This window comes from Prionailurus viverrinus, chromosome E2 (assembly GCF_022837055.1).
Source record: "Prionailurus viverrinus isolate Anna chromosome E2, UM_Priviv_1.0, whole genome shotgun sequence".
NCBI lineage: Eukaryota > Metazoa > Chordata > Mammalia > Carnivora > Felidae > Prionailurus > Prionailurus viverrinus.
This window is the reverse complement of record NC_062575.1, coordinates 3,232,767-3,257,200: the sequence shown is the minus strand read 5'-3', so window position 1 is coordinate 3,257,200 and position 24,434 is coordinate 3,232,767. Positions and strand designations below refer to the sequence as shown.

Sequence of the window (24,434 nt, the reverse complement as noted above, 5' to 3'; positions counted from 1 at the left end):
CTGTCTGGCTTCTGCTTTTCCCTGAGTTGACATTAATTGTTGCTGGGGGTGCTGGACGGGGAGAAGGGGCGGCGATGAGCTCACGGCAGCCCCACTCCCTGCCAGCCTCTGACTCACGCTCCCCATTACCGAATTTTTTCCGCCTCACAGCTGCCTGGTGCAGAGAGAGTGGGGGGCGGGGGGAGCAAGTGTGTGTATGTGTGTGTGTGTGTGTGTGTGTGTGTGTGTGTGTGTGGTGGCCCCCTCCCTCAGCCAAGACTGGACCCCTAGTCCTTCGGCCCGCCCCCACCCCCACCCCCAGCTCCCTGGAGTTCAACCACAGCTCCCACAGACAGGGGATCAAAGAGTTTGCTTTGAACCCCATCAGGGGGGACAGACAGGGGTTTCTGTCTCCTTTTCCAATCAGGAAGTCCTTCCTGGTGTCTGGCTGCAAGCCTTCTTGCTGCTGAACCATGAGCCCCAGATGTACCGGGTCCCCAAGCCCAGCTGCTAGTTTGAATCCACGCCCAGTCCGCTCCCTCCTGGTCTCCCCGTGTTCCCTGCTGGACAAGAGAGGAGCAGATGGGTGGGTGCTGGTGCGTGCCCCCTCCCCCCCCCGTCACGTCCCTTTCCTGAGCATCTCTAAGCACAGCGGGGTGCCTGGCCTGGAGTCTCTGGCTCCCAGTGGGAGTTTGCAGTAGGACACCCTCGCTCCCCACCGCCACCGCCACCCTCCTCCTCGCCAGGCCTCAGCTGCCGGCCAGCCCCCTCCCTCCCCCCACTCCTGTCCCCTGCTGCCGCTGCAGCCTCCGCAGGCAGCCTCTCTTCCTTCTGGCAAAGCGTCCAGCCCCTGCCTGCTCCTCCCCGGTCCAGGGCGCCTCTGGCAGGCGCTCCCCTCGCTCCCGCCCTCCCTCCCTCCTTCCCTCCCTCCGGTGGCCGCAGCCTCCTCCCCTCTCCAGCTTGCATCCCCTTTCACCCTGTCCCTGCCTTGGAGTCTGCAAACATGAGGGTCTTGGCCTGCCTTATCGGTGAGTGACCCCTTCTCCTTGGGGACTCAGGGACCTCTGACCCCTGAGATCATCCACTTGAACGACTCAGACTTCCGGGACCCTGTCTCTGGTGCTTGGGATAAGGGACATCTGGTCCTCCTTGCCTGATCCCCCGAGGGACCCAGCCTTCTGCACAGCCAGCCCTACCCTCTTAGGACCCCAGGGACCTACCCTCCTCCCCCACCGGCCCTGACCCTGGGGGGTGGGGGTCACCCACCATTTGACCTTAGCCAGGCCCCTGGGGGGAGCACAAAGCCTGGCTCCCAGCCCTGACCTGAGGCATGTGGGACCCCGCCTGTCTCAGGGACCTGAGTCTTGCCCAGCCCTCTACCCAGAGTCCTGCCTCACAGTAGTGGGGTTTTTGGTTCAGAGGTGTGCACATTCTGTGTGTGTGTGTGTGTGTGTGTGTGTGTGTGTGTGTGTGTGCACGTGCGTTGGGGTATTTAAGAGAGGGGTCTGCACTGGAGAAAGCACCCCTTCGGGCCTGCCCTCACTCTACCCTACCCCTCCACCCCCCTTCCAGCAGCTCTGATGGGGATCCAGGCTGTTGGTAAGTGGCCCTGAGCACGGCTGCCTGACCTTGCACAGTTGCAACCCACCCCTGCCCAGCCTCACCCTCCACTGCAAACCTGGCTGCCCTGCGTGGGCTCATGACCTCGGGCACTTCTTCCCCCAGAACCACCGCTGACCAGCCTCCCACTTCCTGTGGGGGCCACTGTTCTCCTGGGAACCCAGGAGCTGGGCTGCCAGCCTCACACCACACCCTGCAGGACAGACAGCCCCCCACCCAGCCTTTCCTGGGCCCCGCCCCCCCAACTGTCACAGCCTTTCCTCTGTCCCCCCAGAGAGGCTGCGTCTGGCCGACGGCCCCCACGGCTGTGCCGGCCGCCTGGAGGTGTGGCACGGCGGGCGCTGGGGGACCGTGTGCGACGATGGCTGGGACCTGCGGGACGCCGCCGTGGCCTGCCGCGAGCTGGGCTGCGGGGGCGCGCTGGCCGCCCCCGGAGGCGCCTTCTTTGGGGAGGGCGCGGGGCCCGTGTGGCTGAGCGAGCTGGCCTGCCGGGGCAGTGAGGGCCAGCTGGGGCTCTGCCCCCATCGCGGCTGGAAGGCCCACATTTGCTCCCATGAGGAGGACGCGGGCGTAGTCTGCGCAGGTGAGGGGCCCTTGATCCTCCTTCGGGGGCGCTCCCACAGACGCGACCCAGAAGTCCAGGCACCCCCAGCCCCAGACGCCCCCTCCAGGACTCCCAGCTCACTGCCGCCTGTTCCCCCACCCGGGTCTGCCTGTCTGGGGCGAGGGTGGGGGGGCGCCCCGGCCACAGCTTCTGTGCTGTCCTCAGGTCAGCGTGTGGCCAACTCCAGGGACGGGGACGATCCACCTTCGATCCTGGAGGGGGACCCCTGGCCGGGGCTGTCTGGGGAGCTGAGCCCTGGCTCGGAGGAGCCTCCAGGGACACACGGTGAGCCCACCCTGGCCACGCTCTCTCCCCGCTTCCCACTGTGAGGGAGAGGGGTCTTCCACTAGCGCCCCCCAGGGGACAGATGGAGGCAGCGGCCGCGTCCCCCGCAGGGCCCCCGTCACAGCCCCCTGCACACATCCTCCTGCACCTCCTGGGGCTGTCGGGCAGCGTGGCCTGGTCCCCCCCCCCCCCCCCCCCCCCCCCCGCCCCGGGCGGGAAGGTGAGCGGCTCCCAGCTGAGGTCTCACCGCTGTCTCTCCCAGCACCCCGCCCGGCCGGGACCCCACAGAACAGCTCCAGGAAGAAGGGTCCCCGGCCACCCAAGCAGGCCAAATCCACCAGGGCCCCTCAGCTGACGGCCGGAGCCCCCCGACACGGTAAGGCCCCTCCACACATCTGGACCAGCCCAGCGACCCCTGGGTGCCCTCCTCTTCACCTGTAACTGGCAGGCCCCCAGCGCCACTACGCCCCTCGGGATCCAGCGAGGCCCAGCACCCTGTCTTCCCCCGCCCCCCCCCCCCGCCCACCTGATCAGGAGACCCAGGCACCCCACCCCGCTCAGATCCTGGCACCCCTCTTCACGGCCTGGCTGGCAGGTGCATCTCAGGCCACCGCCCCCTCTGGGCCTCGGTTGCCCCGGATGGAAAACAAGGGCTGTTTGAATCTGCTTTTCCCAAGCTGCCCCCCCCAACAAGACTCAGCACTCCCTCCTTCCCCGCGCCCCCCCCCCAGAGCGGCTGCGCCTTGTCTCGGGCCCCCACGGGTGCTCCGGTCGGCTGGAGGTGTGGCACGGCGGGCGCTGGGGGACCGTGTGCGACGACGGCTGGGACCTGCGGGACGCCACCGTGGCCTGCCGCGAGCTGGGCTGCGGGGGCGCGCTGGCCGCCCCCGGAGGCGCCAGATTCGGCCCGGGCTCAGGGCCCGTGTGGATGGATGACGTGGGGTGTGGAGGCGGAGAGCAGGCTCTGCGGGACTGTCCCCGAAGCCCCTGGGGTCGGAGCAACTGTGACCACAGCGAGGATGCGGGGTTGGTCTGCACGGGTATGTCCCCCGCCTTCCGGACGCTTACCCGAAGCTGCTGCTTGCCCCCCCTCATCTGCCCCTACTCACAGGCTGCGGTGCCCGCACCTGCTTGATAGAGCTCTCCTCGACTCTCTCCTTCCCCCTGCCCCTTCCCTCCTCTCCCTCCTCCCTTCCTTCCCCCTCCCTCCTCCCTGCCCTCCCCTCCACCCTCCCTGCCCTGCCCTCCCTCCTTCCTTCCGTTCCCTCCCTCCTCCCTGTCCTCCCCTCCCTCCTCCCTGCCCTCCCCTCCCTCCTCCCTTCCTTCCCCTCCCCCTGCCCTCCCCCTCCCTCCTCCCTGCCCTCCTCCTCCTCCTCCCTGCCCTGCCCTCCCTCCTCCTTGCCCTTCCCCCCCTCCTCCCTGCCCTTCACCCCTTCCTCCCTGCCCTTCACTCCTTCCTCCCTTCCTTCCCCTCCCTCCTCCCTTCCTTCCCCTCCCCCTTCCCTCCCCCTCCCTCCTCCCTTCCCTCCCCCTCCCTCCTCCCTTCCCTCCCCCTCCCTCCTCCCTTCCCTCCCCCTCCCTCCTCCCTTCCCTCCCTCTCCCTCCTCCCTTCCCTCCCCCTCCCTCCTCCCTGCCCTCCCCCTCCCTCCTCCCTGCCCTTCCCTCCCCTCCCTGCCCTCCTCCTCCTACCTCTTCCTCACTCCCTCCCCTCTTCCCTCCTCCCCCTCCCTTTCCTCCCTCCTTCCCCTCTCTCTTCCCTCCTTCCCCTCCCTTCTCCCTCCTCCCCACTCTCTACCCTCCCCCTCCCTCCTTCCTCTCCTTCCTCCCCCTCTCCCTTCCCTCCCCTCCCTCCTCCCTCTCTCTCTTCCCTCCTACTCCTCTCCATTCCCTCCCCCTCCATGTCCCAGGGGGAGGGCAGGGAGGAGGGAGGGCAGGGAAAGGAGGAGGGAGACGGGGGTGGGAAGGGAGGAGGGAGGGAGAGGGCAGGGAGGGGGAGGAAGGGAGATAAGTTAAGACTCCATGGGGCACCTGGGTGGCGCAGTCGGTTAAGCGTCCGACTTCAGCCAGGTCACGATCTCGCGGTCCGGGAGTTCGAGCCCCGCATCAGGCTCTGGGCTGATGGCTCGGAGCCTGGAGCCTGTTTCCCATTCTGTGTCTCCCTCTCTCTCTGCCCCTCCCCCGTTCATGCTCTGTCTCTCTCTGTCCCAAAAATAAGTAAAAAACGTTGAAGAAAGACTCCAGGGAGGGCTAAGTTGCTGGGGAGAAGTGAACCCCATGAGGCGCCTGGGGAAGCTTGGTGCCCCACCACACCTTTCATTCCTGGGGGGCCCCACAGGGGAGCCCCTCGTTTCCTAGGAGCAGATGCAAGTACAGGCGTGTCTGACCCCTCTGGTTGGTTCGTGTCTCTAGAACACTGACTGGGGGTGATTTGCCCCCCAGCCCGTCTTGGCGGGGGGGTGGAAAGATGGAATCCATGCTCCCCAATGGACCCAGGCCTCACCCCCGAAAGACCTAACAGAAATGTACCCTGAAACCAGAAGAGGTTCCTATGTAGCAGGTGGTTCTCAGCGGTGGCTGGGGGGTGGTTTTCCCATCCCCCACTCCTCAGAGGACATTGGGCGAAGTCCGGCAGTCACTCTGTAGATGCTACTCTCATCTGGGGACTGGAGCCCCGGGAGGCCGCTGGACATCCTACAGTGGCAGGACGGCCCACGGCAAGGAATGACCTGTCCCCCGATGTCCTCGGTGCCGAGCTTGAGAAGCCCTGCTTTACAGGACTGAGGCAGGCGGCCGGGGAGCGGGGGGCCAGGCCAGGGCGGTGGATGGAGGGGATCAGGGCCAATGTCACCAGGGCCTGCCCCCGGGGAGGCAGGGGCACTGCGGGTAGGTCACAGCCGGACTCTTGGCGAGAGATTTCCCATCCTGGAGCCTTTTCCTCACCGGCAAACTGAAGTTGGAGTGCCTGCTACGCAGCGTCACCGCGGCCCGGACGACGGATGGCTCGGCACCCGCCGCGTGTCTGTCCTGGTTTCCTGCACGTGGGGCTTACACCTGCTCACCCGTCACAGTGTCCCGTCTCTCTGTTCTCCCCGTCTCCCCACATCCAGGCCCAGCCCCCCGGCTGCGTCTGGCCGATGGCCCCCACGGCTGTGCCGGCCGCCTGGAGGTGTGGCACGGTGGGCGCTGGGGGACCGTGTGTGACGACGCCTGGGACCTGCGGGACGCCTCCGTGGCCTGCCGCGAGCTGGGCTGTGGTGGCGCACTGGCCGCCCCCGGAGGCGCCTTCTTTGGGGAGGGGGCTGGCCCCATCCTCCTGGATGACCTTCGGTGTCGGGGTAACGAGACAGCCTTGCGATTGTGCCCAGCACGGCCCTGGGGCCAGCACGACTGTCACCACCGGGAGGACGCCGGGGCCGTGTGTGACGGTGAGGAGGACAGCAGGGACCGTCTGGCCGGGGGTATGGTAGAGCCACCAGTAGAAGTGCGGAAAGCTGCGGGGGGGGGCTCGCGTGGTCTCATAGCGAACACCCCACGGGCCCCTCTCTCCTTCCGTCCTGACTGCCGCCTCGCCCCATCTTGTCCCCATCTGTGCAACCTCGTCCTGCAATGGCGGTCCTGGGCTGGAGGGCGGCACGTGGTGATCACTGTCCCTCCGCCCCAGGGATGCCTCTTGGATATGTCCCTCCCACGGCCCCGGCGGCGGCGGACGGCAACCACTCTGCATCCCGCGACGTGGCGTCCGGGCCCCCTCCCCCCACGGCGAGCCAGGCCTCGCGGACCGCAGGCGCCTCCCCTCCGCCTGCCTCCCCCACTGCCCTGCGGGAGCCTGGACCCGAAGCCGGTGAGTCTGGAATGCTCCCCAAGGAAGCGGGGTCTTCCCTTCTGCCTCCTCCCCCTTGGTGCCCCCCCCCCCCCCCGCACCCTTTCTCCCTGCTCAGAGACCCTCTCATCAGGGGTGGAGGAGAAAACAGAGCCCCACACCCAGAAGGGTCTCTGCTTGCTTGAATACTCTGCTGTCACCATCCTGAGTGTTTGGAGGTTGTGTCCTCACAAACGCTGAAGGGACCCACTCAACGATAGTTGTCATTTTCATTTTTTAAAAATGTGTATTTAGTTTGAGAGAGAGTGAGCATGAGCAGGGGAGAGGCAGAGAGAGAGTGAGAAAGAGAGCACAAGTGTCCCAAGCAGGCTCCCAGCTGTTGACGCAGAGGCTGATGCAGGGCTCGAACCCCCAAACCGTGGGATCGTGACCTGAGCTGAGAGTCGGAGGCTTAACTGACTGAGTCACCCAGGCGCCCCTCGTTTTGATTTTTTATTTTATTTTATTTTTTAATTTTTTTTAAGGTTTATTTATTTTTGAGAGAGAGAGAGACAGAGCATGAACGGGGGAGGGTCAGAGAGAGAGGGAGACACAGAATGTGAAACAGGCTCCAGGCTCTGAGCAGTCAGCACAGAGCCCGACGCGGGGCTCGAACTCACGGACCGCAAGATCGTGACCTGAGCCGAAGTCGGACGCCTAACCGACTGAGCCACCCAGGCGCCCCTCGGTTTGATTTTTTAAATGTTTACTTCTTTTGAGAGAGAAAGCTAGTGGGGGAGGGGCAGAGAGAGGAGAGAAAGAATCCCAAGCAGGCTCCAGGCTCCGAGCTGTCAGCACAGAGCCCCACGCAGGGCTCAATCCCACTAAGCATGAGATCACGGCCTGAGCCAAAATCAAGAGCCAGACACTTAACCAAATGAGCCACCCAGGTGCCCCAGTAGTTGTCATTTTTTAAACACTGGTGTTAGTAGTGTTCGGGGGCGGTGCAGCCAGCCGATCAAGACGGGACCGTCATTGGAAAGATAGTGGGTTTCTTTCCCACCCCCGGGCAGGGGTCACCCAGGGAAGCCCCAGGGGCGGTCAGCAGACAGAGGGAGCGAGGGGCAAAGGCCAGCAGGAGCCGTGACTGTGGTTTCTGTGGGAAGGATCGGGCAAGGCCAGGTGGGCAGGGTCAGGACCGGCTCGCTGGAATCACTTCAGGGAGCCGTGGGGCGGAGGGGCTGCCCCTGGTTGTGGGGCACCCGGCCCTGGGGGGCTAAGGGCAGGTGGCCGGTGGCCCAGAGCGTGAGAGCTGCGTGGAGGCGGGGGGTGGGGGGGGTGGGCCCCAGATGGGCTGGCCTGCACAGACAAGGCACGCTCCGGCGGCATCTCTAGGAATCAGCCAACCCTCCGAGGGACAGTCTGTCCCGGTCAGCAAGGCCCGACGTCACAGCAGGAGAAATACAGAAAATAAGAAGGCAGGGTTGGCGCAGCTGTCTCCTCGAGGGTGGGAAAGGCCGCAGAGAGGGGAAAATTGGTTCTCCTACGGGAGGCCTCTTTCCCCTTTTGCTGAATGACAACAACTACGAGCATTCACTCAGCACTCGCTGGCTTGTGTGTGCGAGGCTGTTCCAAGTACTCTACGTGTCTAGGCCAGGTGACGCTCCCAGCCACGCGGGCCCTGGGTGCTGTTTGGTCTCTGTGTCACTCATGAAACCCTGTGATTAAAAAAATATGGGAGGGGCGCCTGGGTGGCTCAGTCGGTTGAGCGTCCGACTTCGGCTCAGGTCATGATCTCGCCGTCGGTGAGTTCGAGCCCCACGTCGGGCTCTGTGCTGACAGCTCAGAGCCTGGAGCCTGTTTCAGATTCTGTGTCTCCTTCTCTCTGACCCTCCCCCGTTCATGCTCTGTCTCTCTCTGTCTCAAATAAACATTATAAAGATTAAAAAAAATATATGGGGAAGTCAGGACTCCAATGAAAGCAATTTGTTCCAGGGCCCATATTCTTTTTTTATTATGGTACAATATATACATAATATAAAATTGACCATTTCAGTCGCTGGTAAGTGTACAGTTCAGCGGCATCAAATACATTCGTAAGGTCGTGCAGCCACCAGCATCCAGCTATAGAACCTTTTCGTCATCCAGACAGACACCCCAACCCATTAAACACGGACTCCTTAGTCCCCCAGCCCCTGGCTTCTACTTTCTGTCTCTATGAATTGGACTCCTCTGGGGACCTCATAGTATTTGTGCGAATGCCCTCCAGCTTCATCCGTGTTGTGACACGTGTCTGAATTCCCTTCCTTTTAAAAAAGTTTTGTCTTATTTTATGTTTGAGAGAGAGAGCGCGCGAATGAGGGAGGGACAGAGAAATGAAGACAGAATCCGAAGCAGCCTCCAGGCTCGGAACTGTCAGCACAGAGCCTGACATGGGGCTCAACGAGCTCATGAGCAGTGAGATCATGACCTGAGCCGAAGTTGGAAGCTTAACCGACTGAGCCCCCCAGGTGCCCCCGAGTTCCCTTCCTTTTCAAGGTGGAATCATATTCCATTCTGTGTGTATACATACCTCATTTTGCTGTCCCTTCATCTAGTGACGGACGTTTGGGCTGTTTTCAAGAACAGTGCCGCTGTGAACGTTTGTGTGAATAGCCATTTTCCTTTATCTGGGGCATATCCTGGGGAGTGGGATAGTAATTCTATGTTTAACTTTTTGAGGAACCGAGACTGTGCCCGACCCCATCCCTGTGCTTAAGGCGGACGGTGGCACAGCGGAAGACTAATATGAGGCTGGATGGAAGGCAGGTGGAGGGACAGAGAGAGCTGGACGGCTTCCTGACTCCCATCCTTTGGGTCTCTTGCATCCTAGGCTCCCCCCAACTGCGCCTGGTGGCAGGGCCCAGCAGGTGTTCGGGCCGGCTGGAGGTGTGGCACGCAGGGCGCTGGGGGACGGTGTGTGACGACAGCTGGGACCTACGGGACGCTGCGGTGGTCTGCCGCGAGCTGGGCTGTGGCGGAGCTCGGCAGCCGGACCCTGCCGCTGGCCGCTTTGGCTGGGGGGCCGGCCCCATCTGGCTGGACGACGTGGGGTGCTTGGGGACCGAGGCTTCGCTCTCTGACTGCCCCGCTGCGCCCTGGGGGAAGCACAACTGTGCTCACAATGAAGATGTTGGAGTCACCTGCACTGGTAAGGAGGCCCTAGCCACCCACTAGTTCCTGGAGGGCTTCCCGGAGGAGGGAATGGGAACTACCATCTGCACTAGCATCTACTGAATGCCCGTCTCCTAAGCCCGGGCCCTGGGCTGGGTGTTTTCACACATGTGACCTCACAATAGGTCCAAGTTAGTGGATGCTATGCTTGATTTACACGATGAGGCTGAGGCACAGAGAGGTTAAGTAACTTGCACAAGGTCACACGGCAACGAAGTGGCAGAGTTGGGATTCTTTCTCCTCCTCCCATTCCCAAAAACGCTCCCCAAGATGAAAGGAAGTGAAGACAGGGCCACTGGGAGATGCACAGAAGCCAGAGTGAGGGCCAGCTGCAGTAAAATCAGGCTTCGTGTTCGCCGTTCGCTTCCAACATTTATCGAGTGCCAGGCACTGAGCCAGGTGCTGGGGCCTCCGGATGCAAAGAACACAGTCCCGGCCTTTGGGAAGCTCGCAGCTCACTGACGCAAAGATGTACCAACAGATCACTGCAAACCTGTGTGACACGTTACCATTTGGGAGGTCCCCAAGACCAACCTCAGGTTCCATAATTTCCTAGAAGGACTCACAAAAGTCAGAAAAGCTGTCTTAAAAGCCAGCCGAGGGAGGCAGCACAGGGGGCAGGTTCAGGAGAGACCTTCATGGAGCTTCCAGCCACCCTCTCCCAGGGGAGTCATGCAACATGTGACAGCACATATGGAGTACTGCCGGGCAGGGATGCTCCCCAGACTCGGTGCGCAGGGTTTGTATAGGAGCTCGGTTACAAGCTGTGCCTGCCCACCTATCACCTGTCCACGGCACAACGTGGGTACCGATTCTCTGGTCGCCCCAGGAGCCGGGGGGCAAAGGGCCCAACCTTCCTCTGGGCACAGTGAACATCTTCCTGCACACAGTGCTAATCCGAGAGATGAGAGAACAGTGGCAGTCGTAGCGATGGAGCCCCTGCACCTACGCCCTTTCCCTTTCCTCTGGAGGCCGTGGGAGCCACGGCAGGGTTTTCAGCTGGGGAGTGAAAACCAGATCTGGTTCCACCCTGGTGACTGGTGAGAGGTGGACAGTGAGAAGTCACAGGAAGTGAGGCCATGCGTGGCCAGAGAGAGGAGGACGACAGGTCGGATGTGAGAAGGGCACAGAGGGCCAGTCACATCACTGTACGAGACAAGGAGGCAGGGGGTGGGGTCAGATTTGGCTGGCCACAGTATCCCCAGGGTCTGGCACAGTGCCTGGATCGCAGAAGATGCTCAACAAATGTTTGTCACGTGAATGAGTGAATGAATAATGAAGGGATTAATGGGAACTTGGTGATTGCAGAGAGGGGAGGTGTAGACAGATAATCTTGTCATTATGGTGTCCGCCATCTTCCCTGTCCTCTCCTCGCACCTTCCAGAGACCCCTGGCCTGGACTCTATCTCAGACCCCTTCAGTTGGAGCTGGATCCCTGGCCTGGGTAGAGATCCGGACGCCTGGCTCCCCGGGGAGCTGGCCACCAAGCCCTCTGCGAGGCTGACCCCCAGCGTTCCTGAGAAAACCACCACCAAGGCCCCAGGGAAAATGCCCAAGAGTACTAAGAAGTGGGTGACCAAAAATGCAAAGCGACCGACCACTCAGCCCCCCGTGATGCCAACCACTAAACATTCCAGGGTCCTGGGCACCCAGAGGCCCCTTGAACTGACCTCACGGACCACCACAACCCTGACCACTGAGGCCTCCCACAGACCAGTTTCAGAGTCTACTGCAAAGCTGACCACTGGGGTCCCCCACGGGATGACCTCACATACCACTGCAACACGGACTCCCCGGGCCCCCCGAGAACGGACCTCTAAGGCCATGGCAACGTCAACCACTCAAGGCCCCCGAGAGGTGACCTCTGAGGCCACCGCAACGCGAATCCCTCTGACCCCCAAGGAGTCATCAGCTGAGATCCCAGCACAGGGTTCTCCAGAGTCACCCAGAGACCCAGCCCCCTCCCCCACTGGGAGCACCACTCGGGGATCAGGTGAGTGGAGGGAACACAAGAGGTGAGGCTGGCCCCTCTTGACCCCTCCTGACTTGGGGCCTTCTACCGGCAGGCCCGTTCCGCGTGCGTCTGGCTGATGGGCCCAACCGGTGTGCTGGCCGGCTGGAAGTGTGGCATGCTGGGCGCTGGGGGACAGTGTGCGATGACAGCTGGGACCTGCGGGACAGTACCGTGGCCTGCTGGGAGCTGGGCTGTGGAAGGGTCCGGGCCCGAGTGGGCAAAACCCACTACGGCCCCGGGACGGGCCCCATCTGGCTGGATGACGTGGGCTGCAAGGGAATCGAGGCCTCGCTGAGTGACTGCCCTGCTGGGGCATGGGGCCAGCACAACTGTGACCACGAGGAAGACGTGGGGCTCACCTGCACTGGTACTGGGGATGGGGTGGGGGACCCAGAGTCACTGCAGGAGATTCTGGAAGGGTAGTTTGGAGCTGCAGCAAGGACCTTGGAGACAGGGCAGGGCTCAATCCATGCCCCACTTTCTCCCAAGGCTACGCCGATGAGGATGATTATCCCCCCTGGACCTGGGATCCCACCTCGGGAGAGGACCTGGCCAAGGGGACCACCGCCGCAGGGGTGCCTGGACACATGCTCTCCTGGGGCACCACCAAAAGCCCAGGGGGACCCTCCCCAGCAACAAGGCGTCTTCCACACACAGGTGAGGGGCACGGCCAGGGTGCGGAGGGGGCCATGATCGACCTGTGCGCGCCTCCCCAGGCAACTTTTCCGTGGCCCTAGGGCCCCTAAAACGTTCCCTCTGGAACTCTTCGTGGAGAGGCTTGAAGAGGAGACCCCCCCCCCCACCCCATTCCCACCCCAGGCACCGTGTGTCTCCGAGAATCAGACCAGACTTCGCAGGGTCTGAGCCCACGGTCCTCCCGCAAACCAGCCAACCAGCAGTGACACCTGAGCCTGGGCCCTTCTACCCCGACAGCCCCAGCTGGCCCAGGTCACCGCGCTGTCATCTTCCCAGCGCCCTCCACTTGGTCCTCCCCTCATGCTCTGGTCTGGGTCAGGGAGTGGTTCAGTGGCGGGGTGAGGAGCCCCGAATGGAGGGTGCCCCTCCCTTTGGCCAGTGGGGCGGTCTTCAGCCCCACAGGTCGGCCCGCGGCCCCTCTCACTGCAGCAGGAACTGTCCTTTCCACCTCTGTGGCCACACCTGGGGGCGTGGGCCTCAGCCCGGCTCTCTCCGGCTTCACAGCGCCTCCCTCCCGGGCCAGCGCCCTCGCGCTTGCGTGTACGTGCGTGCGCGTGCTTTCGTGGGCGTCTTCGCGGCCCACGTCCCTGCGCGTGCGCGTACGTGTGGGCGCGTGCACTCGTGAGCGTTGGCGCGGCCCACGTCCCTGCGCGTAGCGTGCCGTCGCGGGTTTCTCTGTGGCCCGCGTCCCTGTGGGTGAGTGCGCTCCCAGGCATCTCTGTGGCCCGCCCCCGCGTGCGTGTTGGTGCTCTCGCGAGTTTCTCCTCGGCCCGCGTGCGTGCGCGTGCACGCGCCCCTCCATCCTCTCGGCCCTCCCGCTCTCCCATCCACGCCGCCCCTCCGTCTACGCGTGTCCGCCTCCTGCTCCCCGTGGCTCTCGCGTGCTCGCATCCAGTGCGCGTTCCCAGCCTTCCTGTTTTCCACACTCTACGCCTCCGCCTCCTCTTCGGGTTCCGCTGTTTCTCAGGCCGGGTCACTACTTTCCCCATCTGACCCCCCCCACCCCCCCCGCGCTCCCTGTCACCCTCGTGCTCCTTGCCTCGCACGGTGGCTTCTTCGCCTTCTCCTCACGGCTGTCTCCTCCTGCCCCAGCCCCACCTTTGCCGCCCAGTCCAGCCTGCCGCACCCGCTGCGCCTCGGGCTGCTCTCGCCCTCTGCTTCTCCGTGTGCCCTCCCATGTCCTGAAGGCCCCACTTCTGCCTGTCCCCCCGCGCTCCTCTGCCCCTCTTCTGCGAGAGTCGTCCCCTCAGGACCGCCCCTCCCCTCGCCCCCTTTCCCGCCTTTTTGTGGCGCGCAGCACGCACGCGCACTCCGCGGCCCTTGGCGAGAGAGCCCGGCTCCGGCGGGCTCACGCCGTGTGACGTCACAGGCGCTCTGCGCCTCCTGATTGGCCGGCCAGCCCCCGCCCGCGGTAATAAAAGCCGGGTGAGGCGCGTCGGGGGCTTCTAGAGCGGTCGCCTGTCTGCGAGGCTGGGCTTCTGGTGCGAGCGAGAGGGAGGGGAGGAGCAGGCCGAGGGGCCGCCGCGCTGTAGGGTGGGGGACCCGAGTTGTGAGCCAGGGCCCGTCCAGCCCAGTTTTAGAGGTGCTGCACCTCGGTGCATTGTGGCCAGGGTTCTAGAGCTCTTGTTCTCTGCAACCCGGAGCGGGATCCCTGCCTGTCCCGTGGCGCCCCCTCGCGGTGGAGACGGTCACACGCTGGGCGGGGAGTCCCTTCCCTCGGAGGGGGTGGGGTGCGGGGTGAGAAGGCATTGCTTGAGCACCGGTAAGTGCGAACTGTGCAGGGGGAGGCTCGGGGTAGTCACGTGTACCGTCTTCACAGTGAGGGCACCTGGGGAGTGGGAGCAAGCATAGACGGGGATTCCTGTCCTCACTGCAAGGTGACCTCGAAGTGACCTCCGGTCGCAAACCAACGAGCAAAATGATTTTGAAATACTTTAAAACCACAGAACGTTGGTTGTTAGATTTATTTACCGTAAATGAACAATCCCGGGGAAGGAGTCGTTCTTTCTAGCAGAGCAATCGGGAAAAGCCTCACAGAGGAAGTGGTATTATCCCCAGCAGCAGACACCAGGAGAAAAGGATTTCTCAGAGGAGCAAAAAAGCTGACGTTGAGAAAATTGCACTGCCAGTCTGGGCCATTGTCATCTCCACTGGGCTTTTAGTTCTGTCGTGTGTTTAATTGTCCGTTTGTATTGCTACCCTGACACAGAACCACACATTTAGTGGCTTAAAACAACACAAACTTATTTTGCAGTTCTGTAGGTCAGAAGTTCAACAGGGGTCTCCTAGGGCCTAAAACCGAGGTGTCCGCAGGGATGTGTTCCTTCCGGAGGCTCTAGGGAGAATCCATTGCTGTACCTTTTCCAGCCTCTAGAGGCGCCCACATTCCTTGGCTCTCGGCCCCTTCTTCCATCTTCAGAGCCAGCCATGTTGCATCTCTCCGAACTGCCTTCACATCTTTCTCTGTCCTGATTTTAAGGAGTTGTCCCAATTGGATTGGGTCTCCTTGGACTGACGCAGGACAATGTCTTCATCTCAAGGTCTGGACCTTTAATCACATTGTGCAGTATCCCTTTTGCCACATTAGGTAACATATTCACAGGTTCTGGGGATTAGGGCATGGACATCTCTGGGGGAGCGTTATTCTATCTACCACAGAATCTGTGTTGTAGAGACTCAGGAACTTAAATGTTTGTCGAATGATTGGTTGAATGAATGAATGAGAAACCACAGTGTGAGTCTGGAGACGGCATACAGCCGAAGCTAGACAAAGTCTAGCTGAAGCTCACAAAGCTTGGATTTTCACTTCCTAGTTCACTGAAGTAACATTTCTTGAGGCTTCTCAGAATTTGGAGACACGGACATTAACTTTCTGTTAAATGCCCACTGTGTGTCAGGCACGAATATTAACCCCTGGGAACGTAGCAGTGATGAGCAAGGGAAAGGGAGGCTGAGATTTACAATTTAGAGTAGGATGGGCAAGATATTCCTTACTGAGAAAGTGCCCTGTAAGTGATGACCTTAAGAGAAGGGCAAGGGGGCGCCTGGGTGGCGCAGTCGGTTAAGCGTCCGACTTCAGCCAGGTCACGATCTCGCGGTCCGGGAGTTCGAGCCCCGCGTCAGGCTCTGGGCTGATGGCTCAGAGCCTGGAGCCTGTTTCCGATTCTGTGTCTCCCTCTCTCTCTGCCCCTCCCCCGTTCATGCTCTGTCTCTCTCTGTCCCAAAAATAAATACACGTTGAAAAAAAAATTAAAAAAAAAAAAAAAGAAAATACACATGTGATCATGTCCTTCCAAACTTAAAATTCTCCACCACTGCGTGCAGAACAAAACTCAAATTCTAGCCTCCTCTCCTATCACTCTCCCCCTGCCCAGCGCACTCTGCTCCAGCCATGCTGATGTCCTTGCCTTTCTCTTTTTTTTTTTTTTCAACGTTTATTTATTTTTGGGACAGAGAGAGACAGAGCATGAACGGGGGAGGGGCAGAGAGAGAGGGAGACACAGAATCGGAAACAGGCTCCAGGCTCTGAGCCATCAGCCCAGAGCCTGACGCAGGGCTCGAACTCACGGACCGCGAGATCGTGACCTGGCTGAAGTCGGACGCTTAACCGACTGCGCCACCCAGGTGCCCCCACAGGTGTATTTTCAAAGCAGTCACTGAGGATGCCAGATGAGAAATGGATGGAGAAGCTAGAGTGCATGGCGGGAGACCCGGAGGTCTATGGCGAGGTGACAGTGGTCTTGACTGGGGTGGTGGTGGAGACCGAGGGAGAAGTGGATGTATGTAAGCTGTATTGTGGGAGTTTTGAGCTGAGGTATTTGAGTGATGGGTCAGATAGGGTGTGAGAAGAGGAAGGTAGGGGGTGGGAACCCACCTTCCACTGGATCTGGGGACACTGCGGGTGGATGCAGAGGACCACAGTGGGAATATAGATCCATTGGGGATGCATTGGACACACTCAAGTGGACACATTAGATACGCAATCCTGGAGCTCTGAGGTGTGCCTGGGCTGAAGCTATAAGTCGACAGATGGAATTTGAAGCTGTGGGGATGGATGAGGCTATGCAGACGGACAGCCGTGCCTAGCGGACCTCCCACACCCAGCTCGGAAGGTGGGATGACTCATGGATTTGGGCTGTTGCCATATGTTATGGCTGCATGAGGCCGTGCAGAGGGGAGAGGACCCAAGATCGAATGCAGGATTAAATGTAGAGGTTGGATGATAATAAAAACAGTAATAGCTAATATTCATCAAATGCTCTCCATGTGCCAGGCACCATCTACATGTGTCACATGGTTTAATTCACTTCCTCCCCACGGAACCTTATGAGAGGAGCGCTATCCTTAACACCATTTTACAGATAAGGAAACTGAGGTGCAGAGAGGCCAGTACAGCAAAGGGCAGAGCTTGGCTTCATACTCCATCATTTACACTCTTAGCCACTCTAGCCACAGAGACAGGGAAGGAGCATATGACAGAGTTAGCTCCGAAGAACCCAGGAAGCATAAAGCAAGGCATGACTTCATTGAGGGGGAAAAGGGAGGGGGCTTTGAATAAAATCCTAAAGGTTGAATAAAAGCTCACCAGGGAAGGAGTGAAGACTCGGGAAATTTGCACCCCGAGGGAAAGAGGTCTCCATTTAGGACCAGGTAGACCTGTGTGGGTCTGAAACCTAATACTGCGCCTTAGCTGTGTGACTTTGGGAAAGCCCCTTGCCCTCTCCGGGCTTCAGTTTGGTCATCTGTAGTGAGACAGCAGCTTCTTCACCCACCCTCTCCCCATGAGATTGCCAAAAATTAATATGTCTGACAGCACCAAGGACGTGGGATAAAGGTGGGCATGAGACTCTGTTCCTGGGTAGGAGAGCAGTTTGACACTAGGGAGATGCATTTGCCTTTCACACAGCAATTGTACGACTAGGTGTTGAGCTCTCACTCATGAGCCCAGGGACACAGTTATAAATTCACTACAGTTGTATTTGTAACCACAGAACATTGGCCACAGCCTAGCCCTCTGTGAACAGGGGCGTCGATGAACCAACAGATGTGTATTTCTACAGTAGAACATAATCCAAAGGTTAAAAAGAAGGAACCAGAGATATATGGATTCAATTCCAAGAATAAGCTTATCACATGCCATTCAGTAGATGCCACCATGGTACCCACTTTACAGGTGAGGAAATTGAGTCGTGGAGAAATTGGTGGCTTGTTCACCCAGCTAGGAAGGGACACGTCTGAGAAGTAGCTGCCCAAGGACATGTACGGGATATACGTGGATGTGCATGGTCTTAAACTAATCGTAGGAAGTGTGGAGAAACAATATGGCGTCGGGGAGTACTTCCTCTGTAGCCAAGCTGTAAAGACATGTTTGGCAATGATAAGCTGGACTTTGAGCAGCGGCTCCCCCTGATGCAGGGAAGGGATGTGGTTGGGTCTCATGAGGGCTATAACTCTGCCATGCTGCTTCTTCAATTAAAAATGCATATATTTCAATGAAAAAAAAATCGATCACACACTAATGGACCATGAGCAGGTGGTCATATCTTAGAGCACATTTCAAGAACACAGAGACCCAATGCGTGTGCTTGCAGTTGGGGGACTGACACTTTAACAGGAAGAGAGCTTCCATTTGTGTTCTTAATGGAGCCCTCCTAAAACCCAGCATCCTGAGAAGAAATCTTCACAGCTAATGGGTTTTTTTTCCCTCTAAACTCTTTTTTCCATTTTTAATTTTTAAATTAATAGTGCTGCTAATGTTTTTTAAAATTCCTAATGAGTATGACCATCAGGTAGGATTTCATAGCTATCCTCTTAAGGTATTTATCAGGCATGGGGAAGGTATTTAATTAAGAACAGTTAACAGGGAGACATGACTATAATATCTGCAATGCTGGGCATCGGGATGAAGACCCTTGTTCTGTTAGCATGCAATGTATTAGGTGACAAAGCCAGGGATTTCTGCACCTGGGACAGCTAGCCACAGAGCTCAAGGCAACCAGGACAAACATGTCCAGGGTGGCAGACACCATCCTTCTGAGCGCCTCAAGGTTTGGGGTCCAGTGTGAGCAGCAACGTCTGGAAGGTGCTGGAGAGGTGGGCAGGGACAGTTAACGAAGGGATATGAGGAACGTGGACTTTATGGTTGCACAGTTTGAAGACACTAAAACCCACTGAATTGTACAGTTTAAGGTATATGAATTATATCTCAACAAAGCTGTTAAAAGCTAGAAGACTTATTTCAATCTTTCTATTCTCCCTATATAAAATGGTATATTTTACATTTATAAAATGGCATATTTTTATATTACACAGCTGACCATTGAACAACATGGGGGTTAGGGGCACCGACTCCCACGCAGTTGAAAATCTCCATGTAACTTTTGACTCCCTTAAAACTTAACTACTAATAGCCTACTGTTGACTGGAAGCCTTACCAATAACATAAACAACACACATTTTGTATGTATGTATGTATGTATGTATGTATGTATGTATATAATATATATGTGTATATATGTATTACACTGAATTTTTAGTAAGCTAGAGAAAAAAGTTACTAAAATCATAAGGAAGAGAAAATGCATTTACAGTACTGTACTGTGTTTATGGATTTCAAACCCACAGTGTTCAAGGGTCAGCTGTATATTATACATTTCTATGTTATATAAAATTGTCATGTAGAGATTATCTAAGAGACCTAGGAAAAATATTATGGAAATATTCCTGGTAGTTCATTACTAAATATATTACAGGGTTTTTTCCCCCTGGGAAAAAAAATAAAGAATGAGGAAGAGCAGGGACTTCAGGAAAGCGAAGTAATAACTGTTCTTATTTTATAAGCTAGTTTAGTCCCAGTTTCTGTTATTGGTAGTTGAAAGCATCTCAGCTGAGTCACCAGGGTGGCTGTGGGGTCAGGGAGGAGATTGGGGTGGTGGTCCAGGTGACACAGGATGAGGCCTGAGTTGAATTCCGGGATGAACAGAGGGTCAAAATCGAGAGAAGTGAGACTCAGTTCTCCCTATATCTCTTAAGGTGACAAGGATGGTTATGAGTCTTTTCGGACATGGGATACACCTTCAGGAGGGGCTCTGCCCAAGGGGACACCCACCACTCTTACCACTGGCACCACCCGGGACCCAGACCATCCCTCTCCAGCTCCAAGGATCCGTGGAGACACAGGTGAGGCATGTAGCTGTGGCGAGGGACCAGGGTGTTTGTGTTGTGGGGCAGGGATGGACTGCACATTCCCCAGCGGTGACCCCACTCTTACCCCACAGACCCAACAGAAATACACCCTGAAACAAGGGGTTATTATCTACATCAGTGGTCCCAACTGGGGATGATTGGCAATATCAGAATATGTTTGGGATCGTCACAACTAAAAGAAGGGAGTCTACTAGAACCTAATGGGTAGAGGCCAGGGATGTTGTTACATATCCTACTCTGCACAGGACAGTCCCCCACAACAAAGGATCCCAGCTCCAAATGTCAACAATGCCCGGATTTGAGAAACCCTAACCTATACTATGCAGTTCACTCTGACAAATCAGTAAGAAAATGACAGGAAACCCTCTAAGAAAATGGGTAAGAGTTATGAACAGGTGATTCACAGAAGGGGAAGCCCAAATGGCCAACAAGTTTATGTAGAAATATTCACACTCAAAAGAAATCAGGAAATTCAAATTAAAATGATGACAAGCTTGGAAAAAAAATGGAAAGGTAGCTAATATCAAGTGTGGGTGAGGACGTAAGGAGACAGACATCCCCACTGGATACAGCGATTCGATAAAAACAATTCAGTGAAATTAGGGGCACCTGCCTGGCTCAGTCGGAAGAGCACACAACTCTTAATCTCAGGATCGTGGGTTCAAGCCCCACGTTGGGTGTAGAGATTACTTAAATACAGAAAACTTTAAAAAATTTTAGTGAAATTAAATATGATTGCACATTATGACCCAACAATCCTGCTCCTAGATATGTATTCCAGAGAAATTCTTAAATAGGCTTATAAGGGAAACATATATGAAGGTGTCCTTTGGAATGGTGTGGTATCAGGGAGTTGGAGGCAAGTTAAGTGTCTCACAGTGGGTAACGAGAAATGCAATGGGTGCACACAATGGATCCATGCAATAGCTAAAAGAATGACTAGCTGCACACACAGCAACACACACAGTTCATGGTAGGTACGAACAACATGATATGGAGGAAGGAAGTCAGAACCAGAGTGAGAGCTCCAGCAGAATGTGATTTACAAAAACTCAAAGCACAAACACAAAAATATGTGTACACTTAATGTATTAACATACGCACTTATATGGATTCTATATTGTGTGAGAACATACATATCTTTAAGGACCTATGTCAAATACCTTAAAGGAGGTAGCTATGGGAGAAAGTGAGAGGGATGGAGGTCGGGGAGGAAAAAGGAGAAAAAGGAAGAGGAGACCCTGCAGGACTGTTGGTGACAATGTACACAGGAGTATGATTAGCTTAGCTCTCTGCACCGTGGGTCTGAAAAATTAAAAATCAATACCACTCTAGATATCTGAACCCCTACAGTACCTAAGCAAGCTGAGATTCTTGAAATAGTAACTAAAACCAGCTAACATTTATAACAATATGCCGCATGTCAGGTATTATTATTCTAAGCAATATATATATATATATATATATATATATATATATATATATATATATTACCCCTTTAGCCCTCATAACATCTACATGAGCCCTATGATGTAGGTGTTAATGCCCATTTCACAGAAAACAGAAATTGAGGTACAGACATCAAGGCCTATGACAGTATTAATAGTCATGAGAGTGTCTATTACGTGCTAGGCATTGTGCTAAGTGCTCTGTACACACATGAGCTCCCTGAGTCCTCATGACAGCTCATCCACAAACCGAGATTCAAGACAGTTTTGTGACTTGTCCACAGTCACCTAGTTAGGAAGCCATGGAGCCGGGGTGTAAGCCCAGGCAGCCTGGCTGGAGGCCAAGCCCTTTACTTAACTGCTTCTCCAACGTTGTAAACACAAGGCAGGAACAAGATGCACCTAAAAAAATCCTACAGGAAAACTGGAGTCCTCTAGCTCTGTGTCATTCAATATGGTAGCTACCAATACAGCTGGCTATTTTAAGTGTAAATGAATCAAAACCATTTTCTTGGGCAGACTAGCTACACTTCAAGTACTCAGTAGCCACGTATTATCATTTCCATCACTGAGAAAGTGATGTTTAATGGTCTAAACTCTAAATGCAGAGGACCTTGCTTTGCATCTTTTCCCCGCAATTTGTGAACTGTATCCGTGCCACCTATGGCAGGTTACCTACCATCTAGGCCTGATTCCCTGCATCTGCGAAAAGGGATACAATCCGTTCTTACCTGGAAGCTAGGCCAGGAAAAGAGGGCGAGGCTTCTCACTCTACTCAGGCCCTAAATTTAAGGGGCTGCCCAAACACTCAGCAATCAAGGTAGATAATACCTTTATATTTTTAAAATAACAAATTAATGCAAAACATTCACAATGAGCTAAATATCAAAAATTTAACTAAAGGCAAAAATTTAACTGAGTCTCTTCTTTGGATCTTTTGCGATAATTTTACCTAAAACTGACATAAAAATCTTGATTACTGAGATTGCGCTTTGGAACCGCTCTGCATCCCCCCTCACACTTCTGCCCCTTCTGGCATTTCCCACATCCCTCCCCCAAATACCCCTGCGGCCCCTCCTGCATCCCCAGGTAAGCCTCCACATCCCCCACACTTTCGCATCTCCCTGCAAGCTTCCAGTCCTCCCACCGTCTTGCTGCCCCCCACATTTTCGCTGCCTCCTGCCTTCTGAGGTAGCCCTCTCCGTCGCGTCCCTCATGCGCAGTGGAGGACGCCAGGTGGCGCCTGGAGACATTGCAGGAGGTGGGGAGGTGGGGCGCTGGGGGTGGGTGAAGTCTGCCGGTGACCCAAGACGTCACGAGGCCTTGCGCCTTCTCATTGGTCAGCTCTTCCCTGGAGGGGCATGGCGGGCCGCGGGAGTAGGTGGGGCGGACTGACCTCGGGCCATCCGTCTTTCCAACTCCTCCAGGTTCCGAGAGAAAACTGTGGCCCCAGCGTAGGCTGCTGCGCCCCACATCGTCCCGGACGGTGCCCCCTGCCCCTTCCCCAGATCCCTCCGCTTCGTCAGAGCCCCCGGGCTCACCGGTGACCTCCGTGACCTCCAACCCTGCGCCATGGTTCATTCCTGAGGCAGCTTCAACGCGGAAGGTGACCTCTGACCCTCCTGACACTTTGCCACCCAGCCCGGACCTGGCCTCCTGGACGAGCTCTGACCTCACCTTGACAACCCCTGGCCTCACTTTGTCTACCCCTGACGCCACTGTGATTGCAGCATCGCGGTCTGATCTCTCACCTACCCCACCACCCACCTTGCCCAAAGAGCTGACCTCTGACCCCTCTGCACCAGAGGTGGTGACCCACCTTTTTTCTACCTCAGAGTTGACTACAGAATCTGTCACAATCCCAAACGTGGACACAGCTCCATACCCCAACTCAGTTCCAGATCATTCCAGATCCCCAGACCCCTCCAAGAGCCCCTACCCCACTACCACCCCTCACTCTGCCTTGACCTCTCACCCCTCTACTTCCACTACCTCTCAACCCACTACCACCTTTCCCCCAACTACAACACCTCAGTCCACCGCCACGCCTCACTCCACCACAACCCCTCACCCTACCACCACCCCTCAACCTGTTACACCCCCTCAACCCACCACACCCTCTCAACCCACCACACCCCCCCAACCCACCACACCCCTTTACCTTACCACAACCCCTCACCCCACCACAACCCTTCACCCTACCACAACCCCATACCCCACCACGACTCCTCAGTCCACCACACCCCCTCATTCTACCACTGCTCAACCCCCTACAACCCCCCACCCTATCACAACCAGTTACCCTGCCACGACCCCTGACTCCACCATGACCCCTCATTCTACCACCTCTACTCATCCCACCATGACTGCTGACCCTACCTCAACCCCTGTGGTTACTGTCAAATCTATTCTAACTTCCTTGGGAACAGAGTTCTCTCCCACTCCAGCGCCAGCAGTCAAGCCCAGCCTGCACCCCTGGTTGACCTCCACGGGAGTCGCTCATCTCTCTCAGATGTCCAGCCTAGCGCCTTTTCCAGCCTCAGAGTCCAGCCACCCCAGGTCTTCTCCAGGCCCAAGCATGGACACACTGTCCACTGAGGATTTCCAACCACCAAGAAGCCAGAGCCCCAAACCAACTCCACCACCCACCCAGACCCCACACTCAGACTCTGACCCCACAGGGACCTCTGACCTCCATCTGTCTTCCATGGTCCACCCCTTGGATCAACCTCCTCCTGACCATTTCACCCTAAGACCAACCCCTGGGCAGGACCCAGATCCCGTTGGCCCATGTGTGACTCCAGCACCACCTGTAAAGGTCATGGCCTGTGAGCCGCCTGCCCTGGTAGAGCTAGTGGCTGCTGTGAGGGATGTGAGTGGCCAGCTGCAGAGGCTGACCCAGGTCTTGAAGCAGGACCAGCAGCAGCGCCAAGCTCTGGAACTGGGGCTGACTCAGCTGGTGGAGGCCACCCGGGGTCTGGGGCAGCTGGGTGAGGTTGTAAAGAGACTGGCCGAGAGAGCCTGGCCCCCCAGCACACCTGCACCAACCACCACCACCCCAGAGGAGGAAGAAAGGCCTCTGAGGGGAGATGTGTGACCCTATATGGGATTTGAGGGGCTTAAAATGCTCCCAATCAAAAAATGAAAACCAAAGTATCTAATTAAAAACAAGATATCAATGACATTTGTGGGGACCTAGGGGAACCCCAGGGAGATGGAATCACAACAGTGACCTTGATTTATGAATGACACAGGCACCATTCAAGGCACTGATTTTATGATGAGGATGCTGGTGATGATGGGTGATGATCATGATGGTCATAGTGACTATATGTAGTGAGAATGATGACGGTGATGGTCATGATGGTGACAATGATAGTGGTCACAAGGATGATGGTGATGGAAGTAATGTGGGAGATGATCATGGTGGTGATGATGACAATGGAAGTGATGATGATGATGATGAAGGTGATCATAGTCATGGGCATGATGTGGATGATCATGGTGATGAAGATCATGGTGGAGAGGATGATGATGGTGGTGGTCATGGGAATGATGGTGATGATTGTG

General features: G+C 56.8%; 1 protein-coding gene across 3 annotated transcripts; it reads left to right on the top strand.

Annotated features, from left to right (window-relative positions):
- Positions 1–77: 77 nt before the first annotated feature.
- On the top strand, positions 78–24,113 carry SSC5D (scavenger receptor cysteine rich family member with 5 domains). Of its 3 annotated transcripts, none has more exons than XM_047836033.1 (14): positions 78–1,007; positions 1,555–1,578; positions 1,874–2,182; positions 2,369–2,488; positions 2,751–2,864; positions 3,220–3,528; positions 5,596–5,913; positions 6,150–6,329; positions 9,160–9,477; positions 10,885–11,493; positions 11,567–11,881; positions 12,004–12,171; positions 19,243–19,389; positions 22,292–24,113. In XM_047836033.1, the coding sequence occupies exons 1-14, from the start codon at positions 983–985 to the stop codon at positions 23,959–23,961; spliced, it is 4,626 nt and encodes a 1,541-aa protein (XP_047691989.1). In that variant the 5' UTR covers positions 78–982; the 3' UTR covers positions 23,962–24,113. The 3 variants fall into 3 exon arrangements, with proteins under 3 accessions (XP_047691989.1, XP_047691988.1, XP_047691990.1); XM_047836032.1 differs by having other exon boundaries at positions 1,552–1,578; XM_047836034.1 differs by lacking the exon at positions 11,567–11,881 and having other exon boundaries at positions 1,552–1,578.
- The last annotated feature ends 321 nt before the right edge of the window (positions 24,114–24,434 follow it).

Excerpts from the sequence above, each read along its gene's own strand:
- SSC5D (XM_047836032.1), top strand. The coding sequence starts at position 983 with ATGAGGGTCTTGGCCTGCCTTATCG. Across the intron at positions 2,865-3,219 it reads GGCCGGAGCCCCCCGACACG|AGCGGCTGCGCCTTGTCTCG; the intron begins GTAAGGCCCCTC and ends CCCCCCCCCCAG. Across the intron at positions 12,172-19,242 it reads AAGGCGTCTTCCACACACAG|GTGACAAGGATGGTTATGAG; the intron begins GTGAGGGGCACG and ends ATATCTCTTAAG.